General features: G+C 53.3%; 1 protein-coding gene across 2 annotated transcripts in view; it reads right to left on the reverse strand.

Moving 5' to 3' along the window:
• Window positions 1–1,291: 1,291 nt before the first annotated feature.
• Abcc6 (ATP binding cassette subfamily C member 6) overlaps window positions 1,292–15,513 on the reverse strand; it is a 50,524-nt gene continuing 36,302 nt past the window's right edge. Inside the window, exons 21-31 of one of the 2 annotated variants that reach the window (XM_075952888.1) lie at window positions 15,229–15,355; window positions 14,308–14,515; window positions 11,325–11,635; window positions 10,974–11,173; window positions 8,763–8,889; window positions 6,742–6,843; window positions 5,713–5,859; window positions 4,614–4,772; window positions 4,364–4,530; window positions 2,218–2,412; window positions 1,292–1,937 (exon numbers count right to left, since the gene is read on the reverse strand). In XM_075952888.1, coding sequence (XP_075809003.1) covers window positions 1,829–1,937; window positions 2,218–2,412; window positions 4,364–4,530; window positions 4,614–4,772; window positions 5,713–5,859; window positions 6,742–6,843; window positions 8,763–8,889; window positions 10,974–11,173; window positions 11,325–11,635; window positions 14,308–14,515; window positions 15,229–15,355 — 1,852 coding nt within the window. In that variant the 3' untranslated portion in view covers window positions 1,292–1,828. Of the gene's footprint in view, window positions 1,938–2,217; window positions 2,413–3,217; window positions 3,414–4,363; window positions 4,531–4,613; window positions 4,773–5,712; window positions 5,860–6,741; window positions 6,844–8,762; window positions 8,890–10,973; window positions 11,174–11,324; window positions 11,636–14,307; window positions 14,516–15,228; window positions 15,356–15,513 lie in introns of those variants that run through there. The other variant, XM_075952889.1, reaches the window with a different exon arrangement.

Consider the following 15,513-nt stretch of genomic DNA (forward strand, 5'->3'; position numbering starts at 1 on the left):
AGCCATGCCCCGACACACAGCAGTGTCTGCAGGGAGGAGCATCAGGGACTAGCATTTGCCAGGCATAGGTTCCAACCCAACTCCACAGAAAAGCAAAAGGCCTACAGGGACAGTCAAAGGCTGAGGATGTGTGCCTGTGGCCTGCTGGAACTGAGTCCTGTTCCTCCCACAGGCTGGGACTTGCTAGCAGGCGACCTTGGCTGAGGGATTAGTGGTCTGGACCACCCTGCTGGCCTGCCAGGCACTCCCATGTGATGGCCAGCCTGTGACCCAGGCTTTATCCCAGACTTGGTGGGCCTCCAGTCTTCCCAACATCCCAGGTGGATTCACAGACACACAGCAGCCTCTGCCCCAGGCCAGACACTCAAAAAGCAGGTCGAGTGTTGTGTGCCCCAACTCTGGTTCCTCCAGAGCAGAACTGCCCACAGGACCACTCAAACTGGGCGGTGAGAAGCCCAGGGGTACGTTATCACTTGGCCCCTGGGTACCCGTATCCCCACTTTTTGGCTTCGGTTTCTTCTTTTGCACAATAAAAGTAGCCTCGGTGCTGAGATTGGCTCCTTGCCACCTGAAGAGCCTCAGAATGAGCTGCAGGCTATACTAGCAAAGGGGAATCACTCTGGGCTGAAAGGAAACCCTCCCAAACCCTGTATCAAGGTGGACCATCTGAGATGCATCAGAGTAGAAGAACATGCCCTGTATCCTAGAAGAACATGCCCCTCCTGACCCCAACATAGCCATTGCCCACGTACCTATCAGTGAGTCGTGGGTGGTACCAGGGCAGAGTGCGTCAGTGATGCTGCCCCGGGGCACCATGCGGTATGTGGAAATAGCTTTGCCACGGCTATAGCAGGGCATCTCTGAGTACAAACCAAGGATACCGCTCACCCACTATCATGCACTGGACCCACCAGGCCTGGCCCACGGCCAACAGTGGCAGCGATGTTGCTAGGTAACTGGGGTGAGTCCAGGTGGGTGTGGGGACACATGCTTGCCATTCCAGCACTCTGGAGGCAGAGGCAGGAGGATGCTGAGTTTGAGGCCAACCTGGTCTACATGGTGAGAGACACTTTACTGTTATGATTTTAAACAGGTGTAGAAGGGAATCCAGAGCTAGGATCGTAATGCAGTTGCTAGGGAGCTTGTCAATCACACAGACAGCTCTGGGTCTGGGACCTGCACTCAGGGTGTAGTGACACAGGCCTGCATTCCCAGCACTTGGGAGGGAGGCAGGAACATTACAGGTTCAAGGCCATCTTCAGCTACAAAGAGAACTCAAGGCCAGCCGGGGCTACGTGAAATTCTGTCTCAAAAATAATGACGACAAAAAGCACTGGATACATATAGAGACACACAAGCAATAGAGGAAATGTGAACATGACTCTTGGGGTCTGCTAGTGTCAGCGTGCCACCTGATCTTGTCCTAGCGTTGCCCAAGCTGTCACCCCAGAACAAAAAGGTCCGAGGGTCTGAGGGTTCTCTCATTGTGATGTCTTAACTGCGTGTGAAATCTACAATGACATCAAAATAAGGAGTTACATCCAGCCTAATCGGCCTGGGGCAGCTGTGGCCTTGACGTAGAATTTGGGCTGAGAGTCACTGTCCACTCTGGTTGCAGACTGATCATGGCCTTGCTCAGGCCACCCTGGACATGCCGGGTTCTTCTGGGTCTGGTATTCCAATCATCTGTCACTTTCTCTGCCATCTTCCTCCCAGAGAGGAGGCTAGATTGAGCATCCTGTGGAGTTTGATGGTCCCCGTGTCTCTGGCATCCCCAGCCACTGCAGGCTGTACAGTTGGCTCCAAGGAAGTTGTCAAGAGTCCCGACTCAAGCAAGGCCTGACTCCTGGGCTAGCCTGTAAAACAGGCCTTTCTGGGCCAGCAACTGGGCTGGGCTGCCACTCTCTGCCACCTGTCCCTCATCCATGACCAGAACCCTGCAAGGAAGACATGGAACCGTTCTTGTGACAGTAGCTGAGGCCCTCATCGGCTGAGAACCCAGCTCTGCTTTGAATTCACTCCCCAGAAGTTTTGAATTTCCGAGCTGCACCCTGACCCTCCCATCTTCCTGATGTACAGTTCCTGGGCTGAATGCCCTTCCCTGGGGACTTGGTCATGCCCCGCGAGCAGTGGACCATGCGCGATCCATCTCAGGACATTTGCAGAGGAACACATTACACGTCTTCCTATGTACCACCGCCAGGAGGGACGCCTTACCTGGCACAGTCCATTACAGAGCGCAAGCGGTGAGCAATGAGCAGTACTGTGCACCGAGCAAACCAGTGCTCCAGGGCCGCCTGCATCTGCATCTCCGTCCCTGGGTCCACGGAGGCAGTGGCCTCGTCCAGGATGAGGATCTGGGTTTTCCGGAGAAGGGCACGTGCCAGGCATAGGAGCTGCTTTTGACCCACGCTGTGAATAAGTTGCATGGTTAGGCTAAGTTGGTGTCATCATAGGTCTGTCTGCAAGCTGACCCTGCGGACAGCTGCTGATGGCTTCTGGGTGTGTTGTCCCCACCGTAAGGGTCTAAGTCTGCACGGTTTGGGGAAATCCATTTCTGCGGCTTTGGTGTTGGCTGACTGTGGACAAGTCATTCACACCTCTGAGCCCTGGTTTCTCTACCTGTGAAAAGTCTGTTTTCTTTTTCTTTGGTTCTGCATGAGCATTGCGGGCACTTGGGATGCACATCTGCAGGTACACGTGTGTGCACGGGTATGTGCAGGCCAGAGGCTGGCATGGGGTTACTCTCGTTACCCTCGACTTTATTCACACAAGTGGAGTGTCCCCTGGACCCAGAGTGGGCTGTCTTAGCTAGCCTGGCCAGCTAGCTTGTCCCAGGCATCGCCTACCTTTGCCTCCTGAGCACTGAGATTACAGGCGGATGCTAAACCCACTTAGATTTACGTGGGTTCAGGGGATCTGAACTCTGGTCCTCACACTTGCTCACAGAGCATCTATCTCCCCAGCCCCCATCACAACACGCTATGTGATGAAGGGTGTTTTAGTGGATACCAGCCACAGAAGGTGGCCATTGTCCCTTTTTTTGTTTTATTTGTTTGAAACAGGATCTTAATATGTAGCCCTGGGCTGACCTGGAACTCACGACGTAGACTAGGCTGGCCTCGCACTCACAGAGATCCACCTGCCTCTGCCTCCTGAGTGCTGGGGTTAAAGGTATGGAACACAGTCTTACTTAGTTTTGGGTTTTTGAGACAGTGCCTCACTATGTAGCCCAGGCTGCTGTCAAACTTGACCTCTTCCTGTTCCAGCCTCTTGAGTGCTAGGATTCCAATACCAGCTCTGCACAACTGTGCTTCACATGCAGAGCTAGACGGCCAGGAACGGCCAGGGCTGGACAGCGGTTCTAGAGCATGCCCTCAGCATGCATGAGGCCCTACGGGAACTGCCCTGCGCTGAAAAAAAAAGATGACGCATCCCCCAACCCCTGTTTATGTTATGTGTGCTTTGTCCTTAAAACACTCTAGCAAAGGGCTTTACTGGGGAGATGGCTCAGTCAGGGAAACGCTCGTTGTGCAAACATGAGGATCTGAGTTCAGATCCCCAATACCCACATAAAAGTTGGGCACAAAGGCATGGATCTGTGATCCCAGTTCCCGGAAGGCAGAGACAAAAGGGTCCCTGGGAGCCCATTGGCCAACCAGCCTGGGAGAATCAGTGAGCTTCAGGCTCAGCGAGAGACCCTGTCTCAAAAACAAGGTGGAGAATGATAGAGGGGACACTCAAGGTGGACCTTTGGCCTCCACACACACCACACCATATACACACCACACACACATTACACACGCATGCACACACACACACACCACACACGCATGCACACACACCAGACACTCATCACACACACACCACACACTCATCACACACACCACACATACATCACACACACACACGCACACCACACACATGAGTGCACACACACATACACACATCACACATGCACACACACACACCACACCACACACACCACACACACATCACACACGCACACACACACACCACACACATGCATGCATACACATACCACACATGCACACACACTACACACACGCGCGCACACACACACACGCACAGCACTTAGCCACAGTGAATCTGAGATCAGAGTCAAACATCAAGCATAGTGCTTTTGTAGCAAAATAGGTACTGAGTGGGACAGAGCGCCTTGTGGGCACTTTGCCGTGGGAAAAAGAACATGGCACAGAGATCCTGAGGCTTGGGACTGTGGGGGAGGGTTGGGACCTGTATGAGTAGACGGCGTTGAGGATCCCCTGGAGTATGCTCAGAGCCCGGACTGTCCCCGCCCTTGCCCAGTTCATTCTGGTCTGCCACTGCTGGACGGCCATACCTCAGGTCATCTCCCTGGCCCACACACTCATACTGCAGCTGGCCAGGCAGGCTGACCACAAAGGCCTTGAGCTGCACTGTCTCCAGCGCTGCCCAGATGTCTTCATCTGTGTGTTCCTGAAGCAGGTCCAGGTTCATCCGTAGAGAGCCTGGGAACAGGACAGGGTCCTGGCCAGAGGGACGCTGGATCAGAGCAGGCCCTGCCCTCGCTCCCTCCTCTGTCACCTCTTTCCCATGGTCCTAGGCCTCACCTGAGGGATGATGGTGATTCGGGACCGCAGCGTGTGCAGTCCCACATGGGTGATGGGGACCCCGTCAATCCAGATATCACCCTCAGCAGCCTCCTGAAGCCTCAGCAGGCCCCAAGCCAGGGAGGATTTCCCGGCCCCTGTCCTGCCCACGATGCCCACCTGCCAGGTAACAAAGAGTGAGGCCCACACTGAGCAGGTCTGCCTTAGCCCTGAGGTCCATGCGTACCCTCTTCCCCTGCACAGCACTTGTCTCTGTACCCCCTCCACTGAGTGTGCCCCTTATTACACCCACTCATCCTCCCATCTCTGTGCCCCCTCCACTGAGCACACCCCTCAACACAGCCCCTCATCTCTCCATTTCTGTACCCCCTTCACTGAGTGTGCCCCTTATCACACCCGCTCATCCGTCCATCCCACCTTCCACCTGGGCTCTCTCTAGCTCCTCCTCCTCCCCACATTTCTACCCCTTACCTTTCCTCTATGTCCTAGCCACCTCCGTCGTTCCCCATCCTTCCATGCGAGCCCTCTCTCCCAGCTCTGGCATCCTCCTCTGCATCCTGTCCTACCCGTGCCTTCTCCATCCAGCCCTTATTTTTCCTCTGCCCCCTAATCAGTCCACCCGTCCTTTCTTTCTCGCCATCCTGCCCTAAGAACGGCCTCGTTCTTTCCCACACTCCATCCTTTGTCATCGGTTCCGTATCTATCCTTCCAGGCAGCCCAGCATGCTCCTCATCCAGGACATCAAGGTAGACACAGGAAGCCATCCCCAGAGGCACATCAGGGCCTGGGAGATGGGAGTGAAGAAAGCCTGGGCAGGAGCCGGGAGGTGGTGGTGCACACCTTTAATCCCAGCACTCGGGAGGCAGAGGCAGGCGGATCTCTGTGAGTTCGAGGCCAGCCTGGTCTACAGAGCAAGTTCCAGGACAGGCTCCAAAGCTACAGAGAAACCTTGACTCAAAAAGCCAGAAGCCAAACTAAGCCAAATCAAAAACCCCAAACCCAAAACCAACCAACCAACCAAAAACAGAAAGCAAGCAAGCTGGGCATCTCTCAGACTTAGAGCCTGTTGCCCACAGGATGTAGTGGGAGTGCCACCCACCTTCTCTCCTGCATGGATCTTCAGGGACACACCCCGCACAGCCAGCGGCAGCTCTGGGCGGTGTCTGAGCCCAAAGTCCTGGAACTCAATCTGTCCCCGAGTAGGCCAGAGAGGCCGGGCTGCACAGGTAGGCAGCCTCCAGGGAGCCTGGGTTGGCAAACAGGTTGGACACAGGTCAGCAGAGTTGTCTTAAGCTCTTCATGGGGGTCTGCCCTCAGAGCCTCAGTTTCCCACATTCCACACTACACCTTCATTTGGAAATCACTCCTGGTCATTCGAGCAGCGTCTTGTTGGTAGGACAAGGTCTCAGTATATAGCTCAGGCTAGCTTCTAACATGCGACATAGCCAAGACTAGCATCTAACTTTGCTGTAACCCAGACTAGCCTCCAAATCTCTATTTAGCCCTGGCTATATATACTCCAACTCTTTGTTTCTTAGCATAGTCTCTAACTTGTTACGTAGTTCAGGCTAGGCTCCTGCTTGCTTTATATAGCCAAGATTGGCTTCTGACTTACTATATAGCCCAGGCTAGCCCCAATCTGCTATGTAGCCCCGGATAGCTTCAAATTTTCTATCCAAAATAGCTTCTCACTATGTAGCTCAGACTAGCCTTAACTCACTACACAGACTTAGCAGCAATCCTCCTGCCTCAACTTCCTAAGAGCTGAGATTTAGTTGTGAGCTGTTGTGCCCAGCTTGACGCCACATCATTGACCTCGCTGCTCCGTTCCCATGGCATTGTGCCATGAGAACCCTGGTCTGTCCTCGGCACCCGCAGCTGTCCTGGCTTGTCGCTAGGTTAAGAAATCACTTTACCACCATTGTTGGCCTGGGTGATGGCCTCACCCTGTCCTATGCCCCATTGCATGCCTGGAGCATGGCTGTCACTTTCACGTCACAAAGCTGAGGGAACGCCCTTCCTGCTGCTGCAGTGACCTGTCCTGCTACAGCAGGAGGCTTCAGACTCTCCACTCTCAGTCACCCTGGCTGTCACTGCCCACAGGGGCAGGCATCCTCCCTCTCCTCACCTCTTTGGGGATGTGGGTGTAGTCCTGCACACGCTCCACCGCCACCATGCTGTTTTCCAGATCTGTCCAGCTGCGGACCACCCACTGCAGGGTCTGTGTCACCTGGTTTGAGAAGACACCTCAGCTGGGCTCCTCTGGGTCTCATCAGGTATTCCTGGCCAAGTGCCAGGGAAGGCAAAGAAAGAGGGACTGTAGGCACAGGGAGGTTGAGGACCTGGGCCCTCAGGGGTGGAACTGGGCTCTGGCCTATAGGACAGACAATAAAGCAAGCAGGGGGCAGCACTGTCCCAGACAGGACAAGAGAAGTGCCTGGCCTCTCCAGGACTCACATAAGACCTGGGTGTGTGGGTTCCATTCAGGCAGCTTCTACAGAGGGGCCAGGCCTTCCCTGATGTCCATCCCACTGAGCCCTGCTCTCATTCCTCTCCCTCTGCTGGCTCACAGCCTGCCACACGCCCCCCATGGCCTCTCTTGCTGCTGCTCGTTCTGCCCAGAGCACTGACCCTGAAGGAGATGACCGGTAATTTACGAAGATGCTCTTAGAGTAACACCTTCAACTGCTGCTGCTGCGCAGATGAGACGGGGTGTATGTGCATACACATGTGTACAAGAGTGTGCAAGATACAGGGTAAGATGGTGTGTGTAAGGGGAGAATTGTGTGTAAGTGTGTGCAAGATACAGGGTAAGATGGTGTGTGTAAGGGGAGAATTGTGTGTAAGTGTGTGCAAGATACAGGGTAAGACGGTGTGTGTAAGGGGAGAATTGTGTGTAAGTGTGTGCAAGATACAGTGTAAGACAGTGTGTGCAAGGAGAGAATTGTGTGTGTGTGCAAGATACAGTGTAAGATGGTGTGTGTAAGGGGAGAATTGTGTGTAAGTGTGTGCAAGATACAGTGTAAGATGGTGTGTGTAAGGGGAGAATTGTGTGTAAGTGTGTGCAAGATACAGTGTAAGACGGTGTGTGTAAGGAGAGAATTGTGTGTACGTGTGTGCAAGATACAGGGTAAGACGGTGTGTGTAAGGAGAGAATTGTGTATGTGTGCAAGGTACAGGGTAAGACGGTATGTGCAAGGAGAGAATTGTGTGTGTGTGCAAGATACAGTGTAAGATGGTGTGTGCAAGGAGAGAATTGTGTGTGTGTGTGCAAGATACAGGGTAAGACGGTGTGTGTAAGGAGAGAATTGTGTATAAGAGTGTACAAGATACAGTGTAAGACGGTGTGTGTAAGGGGAGAATTGTGTGTGTGTGCAAGATACAGTGTAAGATGGTGTGTGCAAGGAGAGAATTGTGTGTGTGTGTGCAAGATACAGGGTAAGACGGTGTGTGTAAGGAGAGAATTGTGTATAAGAGTGTACAAGATACAGGGTAAGACGGTGTGTGTAAGGGGAGAATTGTGTGTGTGTGCAAGGTACAGGGTAAGATGGTGTGTGTAAGGGGAGAATTGTAAGAGTGTGCAAGGTACAGGGTAAGACGGTGTGTGTAAGGGGAGAATTGTGTGTAAGTGTGTGCAAGATACAGGGTAAGATGGTGTGTGCAAGGAGAGAATTGTGTGTGTGTGCAAGGTACAGGGTAAGACGGTGTGTGTAAGGAGAGAATTGTGTGTAAGTGTGTGCAAGATACAGTGTAAGACAGTGTGTGCAAGGAGATAATTGTGTGTGCAAGATATAGTGTAAGATGGAGAGAATTGTGTGTAAGAGTGTGTGAGTGTGTAGAGACTACGTGTAAGAGTGTATATGTGTGTAAGAGTGTGCAAGAGACTGTGTGTAAGAGTGTGTATGTGTGTGTTTGTGGACACAGGCATTCTAACCCAGCACTGCATACTGTCAAGCACTAACAATAAACACCCCACTGGACACCTTTCAACATTCTGCCTGTCTCTCCTAACCGGAAGAGGTAGAGTGCTGGACCATTACTTGGATGGGCACACAGAGGGTCTTAAGCCACTTGCTTGAGGTCAAACAAGGTTCGCTAGCGCTGGGCAGTGGAGAACACACCTCCAGCAGGGGTGGGATGCAGAAGTACCTGGAGGGCAGCTGAGACTGAGAAGCCCACGAGGCCGGCACTCAGGTGAGCCTTGCTCAGCACAGCACACAGAGTGGCCACGAACACCAGGCCATTCCCCAGGAGCTCCAGGTTGGCAGCCAACCACCTGTGGAGGAAAGCAGGGCTCAGCAGGACGAGCAGGACCCACTTCTCTGGTCATGGTAGACGCTCAGCACCCACTGGGGGCCCCACAATGGGACCTAACTGCCTTGCCCAGTGACCCAGCCAAGGGCCTGGCACATGTTGGGAGTTGCACAGATTTGGAGACGTCCTCTCCCTGGTGGGTGCTTGGCTACATGTACACGTGTGTGTGCAAGTCAGAGGTCAGTCTCAACTGTCATTTGCTGTTTAATCTTCGGCACAGTGGCTGTGCCTTAATCTGCTGCCAGTTCAGCCAGTTATTGCGTCTGTGCAGCTATGACCTGCTTCCCGGCAGCCACCCGGCCACTCAGGCTGAGGCTGGTGGGAATTCTGTTCCCGTAGGCACTGGCTCTGCCTCTGCTAAAGGTAGCATTAACTAAATCTCTATTATCCTATTTATAAATAAATCTTGAGCTTCAAAGGCTGGGGTGAAAACCTGCTAGCTCAGAGAGGCTGAGTAGCAACTAGCTGACCTTTTCCCCTTGCTGGTATCTCCCAAAGAGAGCATCCTTCTGCTCTGCCAAACAAAAAAGCTGCACCACTCCAAATCCCTCCCCCACTCCGTTGCATCTATCTCTTCTCGGTGCTCTCTGACCCTCTACGATTGCTTTCTGTTAACTAGCTGCCAACTCGGCTTCCTGACCCAAGGTTAACTTTATTTAATTAATGCAAATGCAAACTCGGGGTTCACAGTGTGATCGAATGTCCCCCAATAGCCATTCCTCAGGTGTCATCCACCTTGAGGGTTTTTTTTTTTATCTGTCCTGGAACTCACTCTTGAACTCAGAGATCTGCCTGCCCCTGCCCCTCACCCCAGTGCTGGGATTAAAGGCACACCCACCAGGGCCCAGCTCTTCCTTCCTGTTTTAAGACAGGGTCCCTCATTGGCTTAGAACTCATCAAAAGAGTTAGCTGGCTGCCCAGTGAGCCTCAGGGACCCACGTGCCTCCAACCCAAGCCCTCTCTCCCAAGTGCTGAGATGACGGGCTCATGCCACTACGCCTGGATCACTGGTAAGGTGAGTTCGAATGTGGGCTTGAGCCCACACCCTCTTACTTCAAAGGCAAGCGTGTTACTCACGAGCCATCCCCAGCCCTGGCCTGCCCCTCGTGAGGTCAGCTCCAGCACTCTCTCCTGGGAGCCTGCCCTGATTGTTTCTCTTTCTCTCGCACCCACTGACCTCCTTTCCCTTGTTTCTCTTGCCAGACAAATCATTTGATGTCACCAACTGTTGTCACCATTAGGAGTCTTGGGCTCCATGGGGACAGAGATCTTGTTTTCTCTGTCTCTAGATTCAGTCCACAGCTCAGCACGAAGTATGTGCTCAACAGTATATTCTGAACGGGTAGATCCAGCACGCACCTCTCACTGGGCCCTGCTCTACCATCCGTTTGTCTGCTCGTTCACTTAACAGATAGCGAGCGGGTATTATAAGCAGGCACGCTCAGGGAGCTCGGGACCTTGATGGAACAAGTACCTATCATGTCCCTGGGAGCATCACAGGTGATGCCTGGTCTCCCGGCTGCAAGGGAAGACGACACTGTTTCCATTTGACAGCTGAGGAAACCGAGGCTCGGGAAGGGCTGGAGCAGGACCAGGTTATGCAGTACACATGGTAGAAGCACGCTCCTTGGAACTGCTGGATCCCCACAGCTGCCCGAGTGTGACAGCAGATGAGTGAGCGAGGCTCAGAGAGCTTGGGTAACTTGTCCAGCATCTACCTGCTTGAAACAGCCGAGCCAGAAGTCGATCCCATATCATTCTCTCCCAAAGGAGATTAAGGACGTTTTATACCAGCTGCCTTGTCACCAAGGAAACAGAGGTTGGGACTGTTGTCTGGCAACCACGCTTCTGTTTGTTTGACCTCCAGCCCACTGGATGTCAGAGACCCTGTCTGCTCTGTGTGCTCAGGTGGTCTGAGTGGGACCCAGCATCAGACTGTCCCCAGTTTGTAGGACTGTGCTCAAGCCATATGACCCCTCTAACCATGCAGCTCAATTTTTGCGGGGAGGGCTTTCCAGGTGTACTCTGATCCCAGGCTCTTCCTACCTGTCAGCCACCAGTCGCGGGAAACTGACCCTCTGGTTCTCATCCATAAGGGCGTTGTGCTGTGCCATGAAGGGTCCCTGGGCCTGGAAGGCCCTGACTACTGGACTGCCCTGGAAGGTCTCAGCCATATGGGAACACACAGATGAATAGCTGGCTGACTCCAGGCGTCTCAGCTGGCAAGATGTGGCCACATAGAGGCTCTGTGGTGGGAGGGGAGACAGGGACGCTGAGAGGGAGCTCTTAGAGAACAGGGAGGAGCAGGTGTCCTCTGTTGTCAGCCTGCTTGGTGGTCAGGCAGAACAGAGGACCACTAAGGGACCTCAGCAAGATCTGGGCTCTGAGCTCTCGTACCTGAAACCCGGCATAGAGGAGCATGAGCGGCAAGATGGCCGCCATGGCCAGAGGCGTGGCCATGGACACCGCTAGGCCGACCTCCAGGAGGCCAAAGGCATAGGTCAGCAGCGTCCTCAGCTTGTCTGGGATGTCCACATCCACCGTGTCCGTCTCCTTGGAGAAGCGGTTCAGCAGTCTCCCGACAGGCGTGCACTCAAAGAAGCCAATGGGACAGCGAGCTACATCCCACAGGAGGCTCCGGAAAAGCAGAGCGGAGGCTCGGACCCCTCCCAGGAACACCGCAGCCATGGAGGCAAACAGTCCGACGGCTGCAGAGGGGACTTTGAGTAGAACCTGCTGCTGGGTTGGGGCAGGTCTCCCAGCACCCGGGGACTGTTGTATGACCTACTACTGGGGTGTAGCATAGGGTCTCCCCAAACTCATGCCTACCCCAACCTCCAAATGCAGCCTTATTTAGAAATACAAGTTTCATAGGTACAATAAAAGAATATTCTAGATTTTGGGCAGGGACTACACCTGTGTCCTTCTAAGAACTGGGCACAGACAGGAGGCAGATGCGCAGACACAGATAGAAACAGCTAAAGGAAACAAGGGGTCACGAAGCCACCAGATGCAGGAGAAGAGGCTGCAAGGGGAGGGGACGCTACTGTCAATCATGGTCTCACACTACAGTGAGGGCAGTCACATGATTCAGCTAGCCAGTCAGAACACGCCAGCCATGTGGGTCACTGCGATTGGTTCGTGATGGTCACCTGACTTGTAAATGGCCAATCAGAAGCTTCCCTGGTGAATGCAGGCTGAGCTGGAGCAAAGTGCTGTGGACTGGGGATGTTGAGGTGGCCTGTTGCCGGCCAGGTACTACTGGGTCTTTGGCACCTGCTCCTAAGGTCCCCCCCACCCCAGGCTTCTCCAGGACCCAGCTCCTCTGCTGGCTGGGCTGTGGGAGAATACCTTTCCTTGATTCTAGAGACTGTCCAGTTCTTTTGAGATGGGGGGGGGGGGGCTCATGTAGCCCAGGCTAGCCTTGAATTGTGATGTAGCAGAGGATAACTATAAACTCCTGATTCTCCTGCCTCCACCTCTGGAGTTCTGAGACTTCACAGGTGTGCCACCACCCCAGGCTAGCCCGAGGTAGCCAACATGCAGCTGCGTGCCACCCAAACGTGAGTTCAAGTTCATTCCAGCTTAGTTGATTGACAGCCCGTGCTAGTGGATGCAGTGACCGCCCTGAAAGTAGCTTTTCCCAGATGAGACAGCAGGTTTACAGACATAAGGGTCCCTGGGTCGGGGAGGCTCATGGCACCTTCCTGATGTCACCACAGTCCTAGTAAATCATGCTGAGGGTGCTTTGTGTTTGCACTGCTGAGGACTGAAGCCAGGATCTCACGCATGCTAGGCAAGCACTCTATGCTAAGCTATATCCTCAGATGCCCCCGTTTACTTAAAATTTACATTTACTTTGTGTGCATGTGTGTGTGTGTGTGTGTGTGTGTGTGTGTGTGTGTGTGTGCGTGTGCGTGGATGTGTCCATGACACATCATGTATGTAGAAATCAGAAGACAACCCATGGAAGTCTGATCTCTCCTTCTGCCACACAGTTCCCAAGAGTTATGTCAAGTCAACAGGTTTGGAGGGGGCTGTCTTTGCACTGGGGCACCACGCCTGTTTTCACTTATTTTGAGATAGTATCTCACTAAGTTACCTGGGCTGTCCTTGAGCCCAGGGTGGCCTTAAACATGTAACTATCCTATCTTCAGCCTAGCAAGTAGCTGGGGATACAGGAGTGTGTTACTATTTCTGACAAATTCAACTTGCATGATGGGGCCAGACCTGCATGTTTCTTTTTACTGTGGCCATGTTTGAAATGTCGGGGAGTCAGGCTAAGGACAGGGGAGTCTGGAATAGGGAGGATGAGGGTTTACAAGGGCACCATAGATGATCCTTGCAGGGACATGAATGCCCAGTACCCCGAGTGTGGGGTTGTGAGGACTGCTACAGAAACAATGAAATAATGCCGCTGCACAACAAGTCAAGATCCTTGATACGATATGGCAGTATCCTTGATACGATATGGCAGTATCCTTGATACGATATGGCAGTATCACTTCGCAGCCCGGTGTCCACGGCAAAGGGCACATGGGAGCCCTTTGCACCTTGCCTTCTGGCAGAGGCTAGCCTGCGATCACTTCAGGAGTTATTGCTATTTTAATAGAAGGAGTTGAGCGTGCAGGTGCACACCAGCAGTCCCAGCATTTGGGAGGGAAGTCGGGGATCTTGAGTTTGCGGTCAGCCTGGGCTCTGAGGAAAGACTGCCTCGAAATGAAAAATAAATTGAGCCTGGCTGGCGAGAACACTCAGCAGAAGGACTCGCCGCCAAGGCTGATGCCTGGGCATACCAACTCTGGGATCTGTGTGGGAGAAGGAGAAAACCCACTCCTATGGGTGTGATCACACGCATGTGTGCTGTGGTGTTCACGTGTCCGTGCACACACTGAAAATAAGTAAATAAACAGACAAGTGTTTTTAAAAAAGTTCCTGAGAAGAAAGGAAGGAAGGAGGGAGGGAGGAAGAAGGAAAGAGGGAGGGATGGAGGGAAGGAGGAAGGAAGGGAAGAAGGAAGGAGGGAGGGAGGGAAGGAAGGAGGGAGGGAGGGAGGAAGGAAAAGAAAGAAAGAATGAAAAAGAAAGAGGAGAAAATGGGGCAGTGAAGGAGGCCAAAGAGAGTGCCCTGGGGAGGGGTTGTGGCCTGGATTCAGCTGTGATGAATGTGGCTATCTGGAGGTTTGGGGCAGGTGATTGAGGCCATTAGCTGGCTAACTTCAGGGATACCTTCTTAGTAGGGGAGAGCTGTCCTCAGGCCCTCATTCCCTCCAGGCTACATTAAGGACCTGGGGTGGTTGCTCCTAGAATGTCCTGAGCAGACATCCAAGGACAGGAGGGGGTGGAGTGGGAGCAGAGCTTTGCTCACTGACATAGGGTACCTTGGAGACAGCCCAGGAGTCCAAAGACCCAGCCACGCAGGGCTGCATGCTTCTGCCGTCCGTCCACGACCGGGTCATCAGCCCAGAGGCTTAGCCAGTAGCCCTGGCAGAAGGACGCCACTTGCTGGCAGAAGAAGAGAAACAAGGTGTAGGTGCACAGGGGTGTGCCCACCGCCTTCAGGTAGCTCAGGTACGTGGTGGTCTTCACCTGTGAGACACACAGAGGAGGAGAGAATGAGTTGGGTCTAGGTCAACTCAAGTTCCCAAAGGCATCGTTAGCAAAGCCTCACTGGGCATCTTTCTACATACTCCTGCCTCAGGACCCTTCTGCTGTAGATCCATGTGAGCCTTAGCTACCGGCTGATCTAGGTGGTGAAGGAAGGACAGGTGAGGGATACACACATGGGTTAAGGATGGGCTGTGGAAAATGGTAAGGTGGTTTGGGAGAAGAGAAATGATAGTATGTTTTTCAGATTTGGGCTTCCTTAGACTGGAGTGTCGTCATAGAGACAAGGACCAGCTCCTATACACGCTGGATCCTTCATCTTTAAAATGAGGCGATTACTGCCTGGAGGTGGTGGCGTACGCCTTTAAGCCCAGTACTCGGGAGGCAGAAGCAGGTGGATCTCTGTGAGTTCGAGGCAAGCTTGGTCTACAGAGTAAAGGAAGGAAGGAAGGGAGGAAGGGAGGGAGGGAGGACGGTAGGAAGGACAGAAGGAAGAAAGGGAGGGAGAAGGAAGGAAGGAAGGAAGACAAAAGAGGCCATTACCGTCTGACTTTTAGGGGAAGGAGTAGGGCGAGGTGGGAGATTGTAAGGATTAAGAGACAGGAAGGTTAGAATCTCATTTGGCCCTAGTAAGTGTTTGGGAAGGGTGAGTGCCGTCCCAGTGTGCAGACGGAAGCAAGGACACTGGGGGTTACCCGGCCATAGTGCACGCTGTCCTCTTCTGTTGTCAATCCTGTCCCCTTAAGGTCATCCAGAGAAGGCTCTGTCTGTGCCTCTGAGGTGGTTCTGTCCTTCATAGCGGCTGACTCGATGGCCCTGGGCCTGGGCGTCATCCAGAGGCGATCAGGACATGTTAGTGTATCTTCCCTTCACGGGGTAGCCAGTGAGCTCTGCAGTATTCTTTCTAGCTCTCCCCAGGAGGGGGGTGGGGGAAGGTGTGCATTCACGGATGTGTGGGTGGATGGATGAAAAGAAGGATG

The sequence above is a fragment of the Microtus pennsylvanicus genome, chromosome 18 (genome assembly GCF_037038515.1).
Source record: "Microtus pennsylvanicus isolate mMicPen1 chromosome 18, mMicPen1.hap1, whole genome shotgun sequence".
NCBI classification, from domain to species: Eukaryota; Metazoa; Chordata; class Mammalia; order Rodentia; family Cricetidae; genus Microtus; species Microtus pennsylvanicus.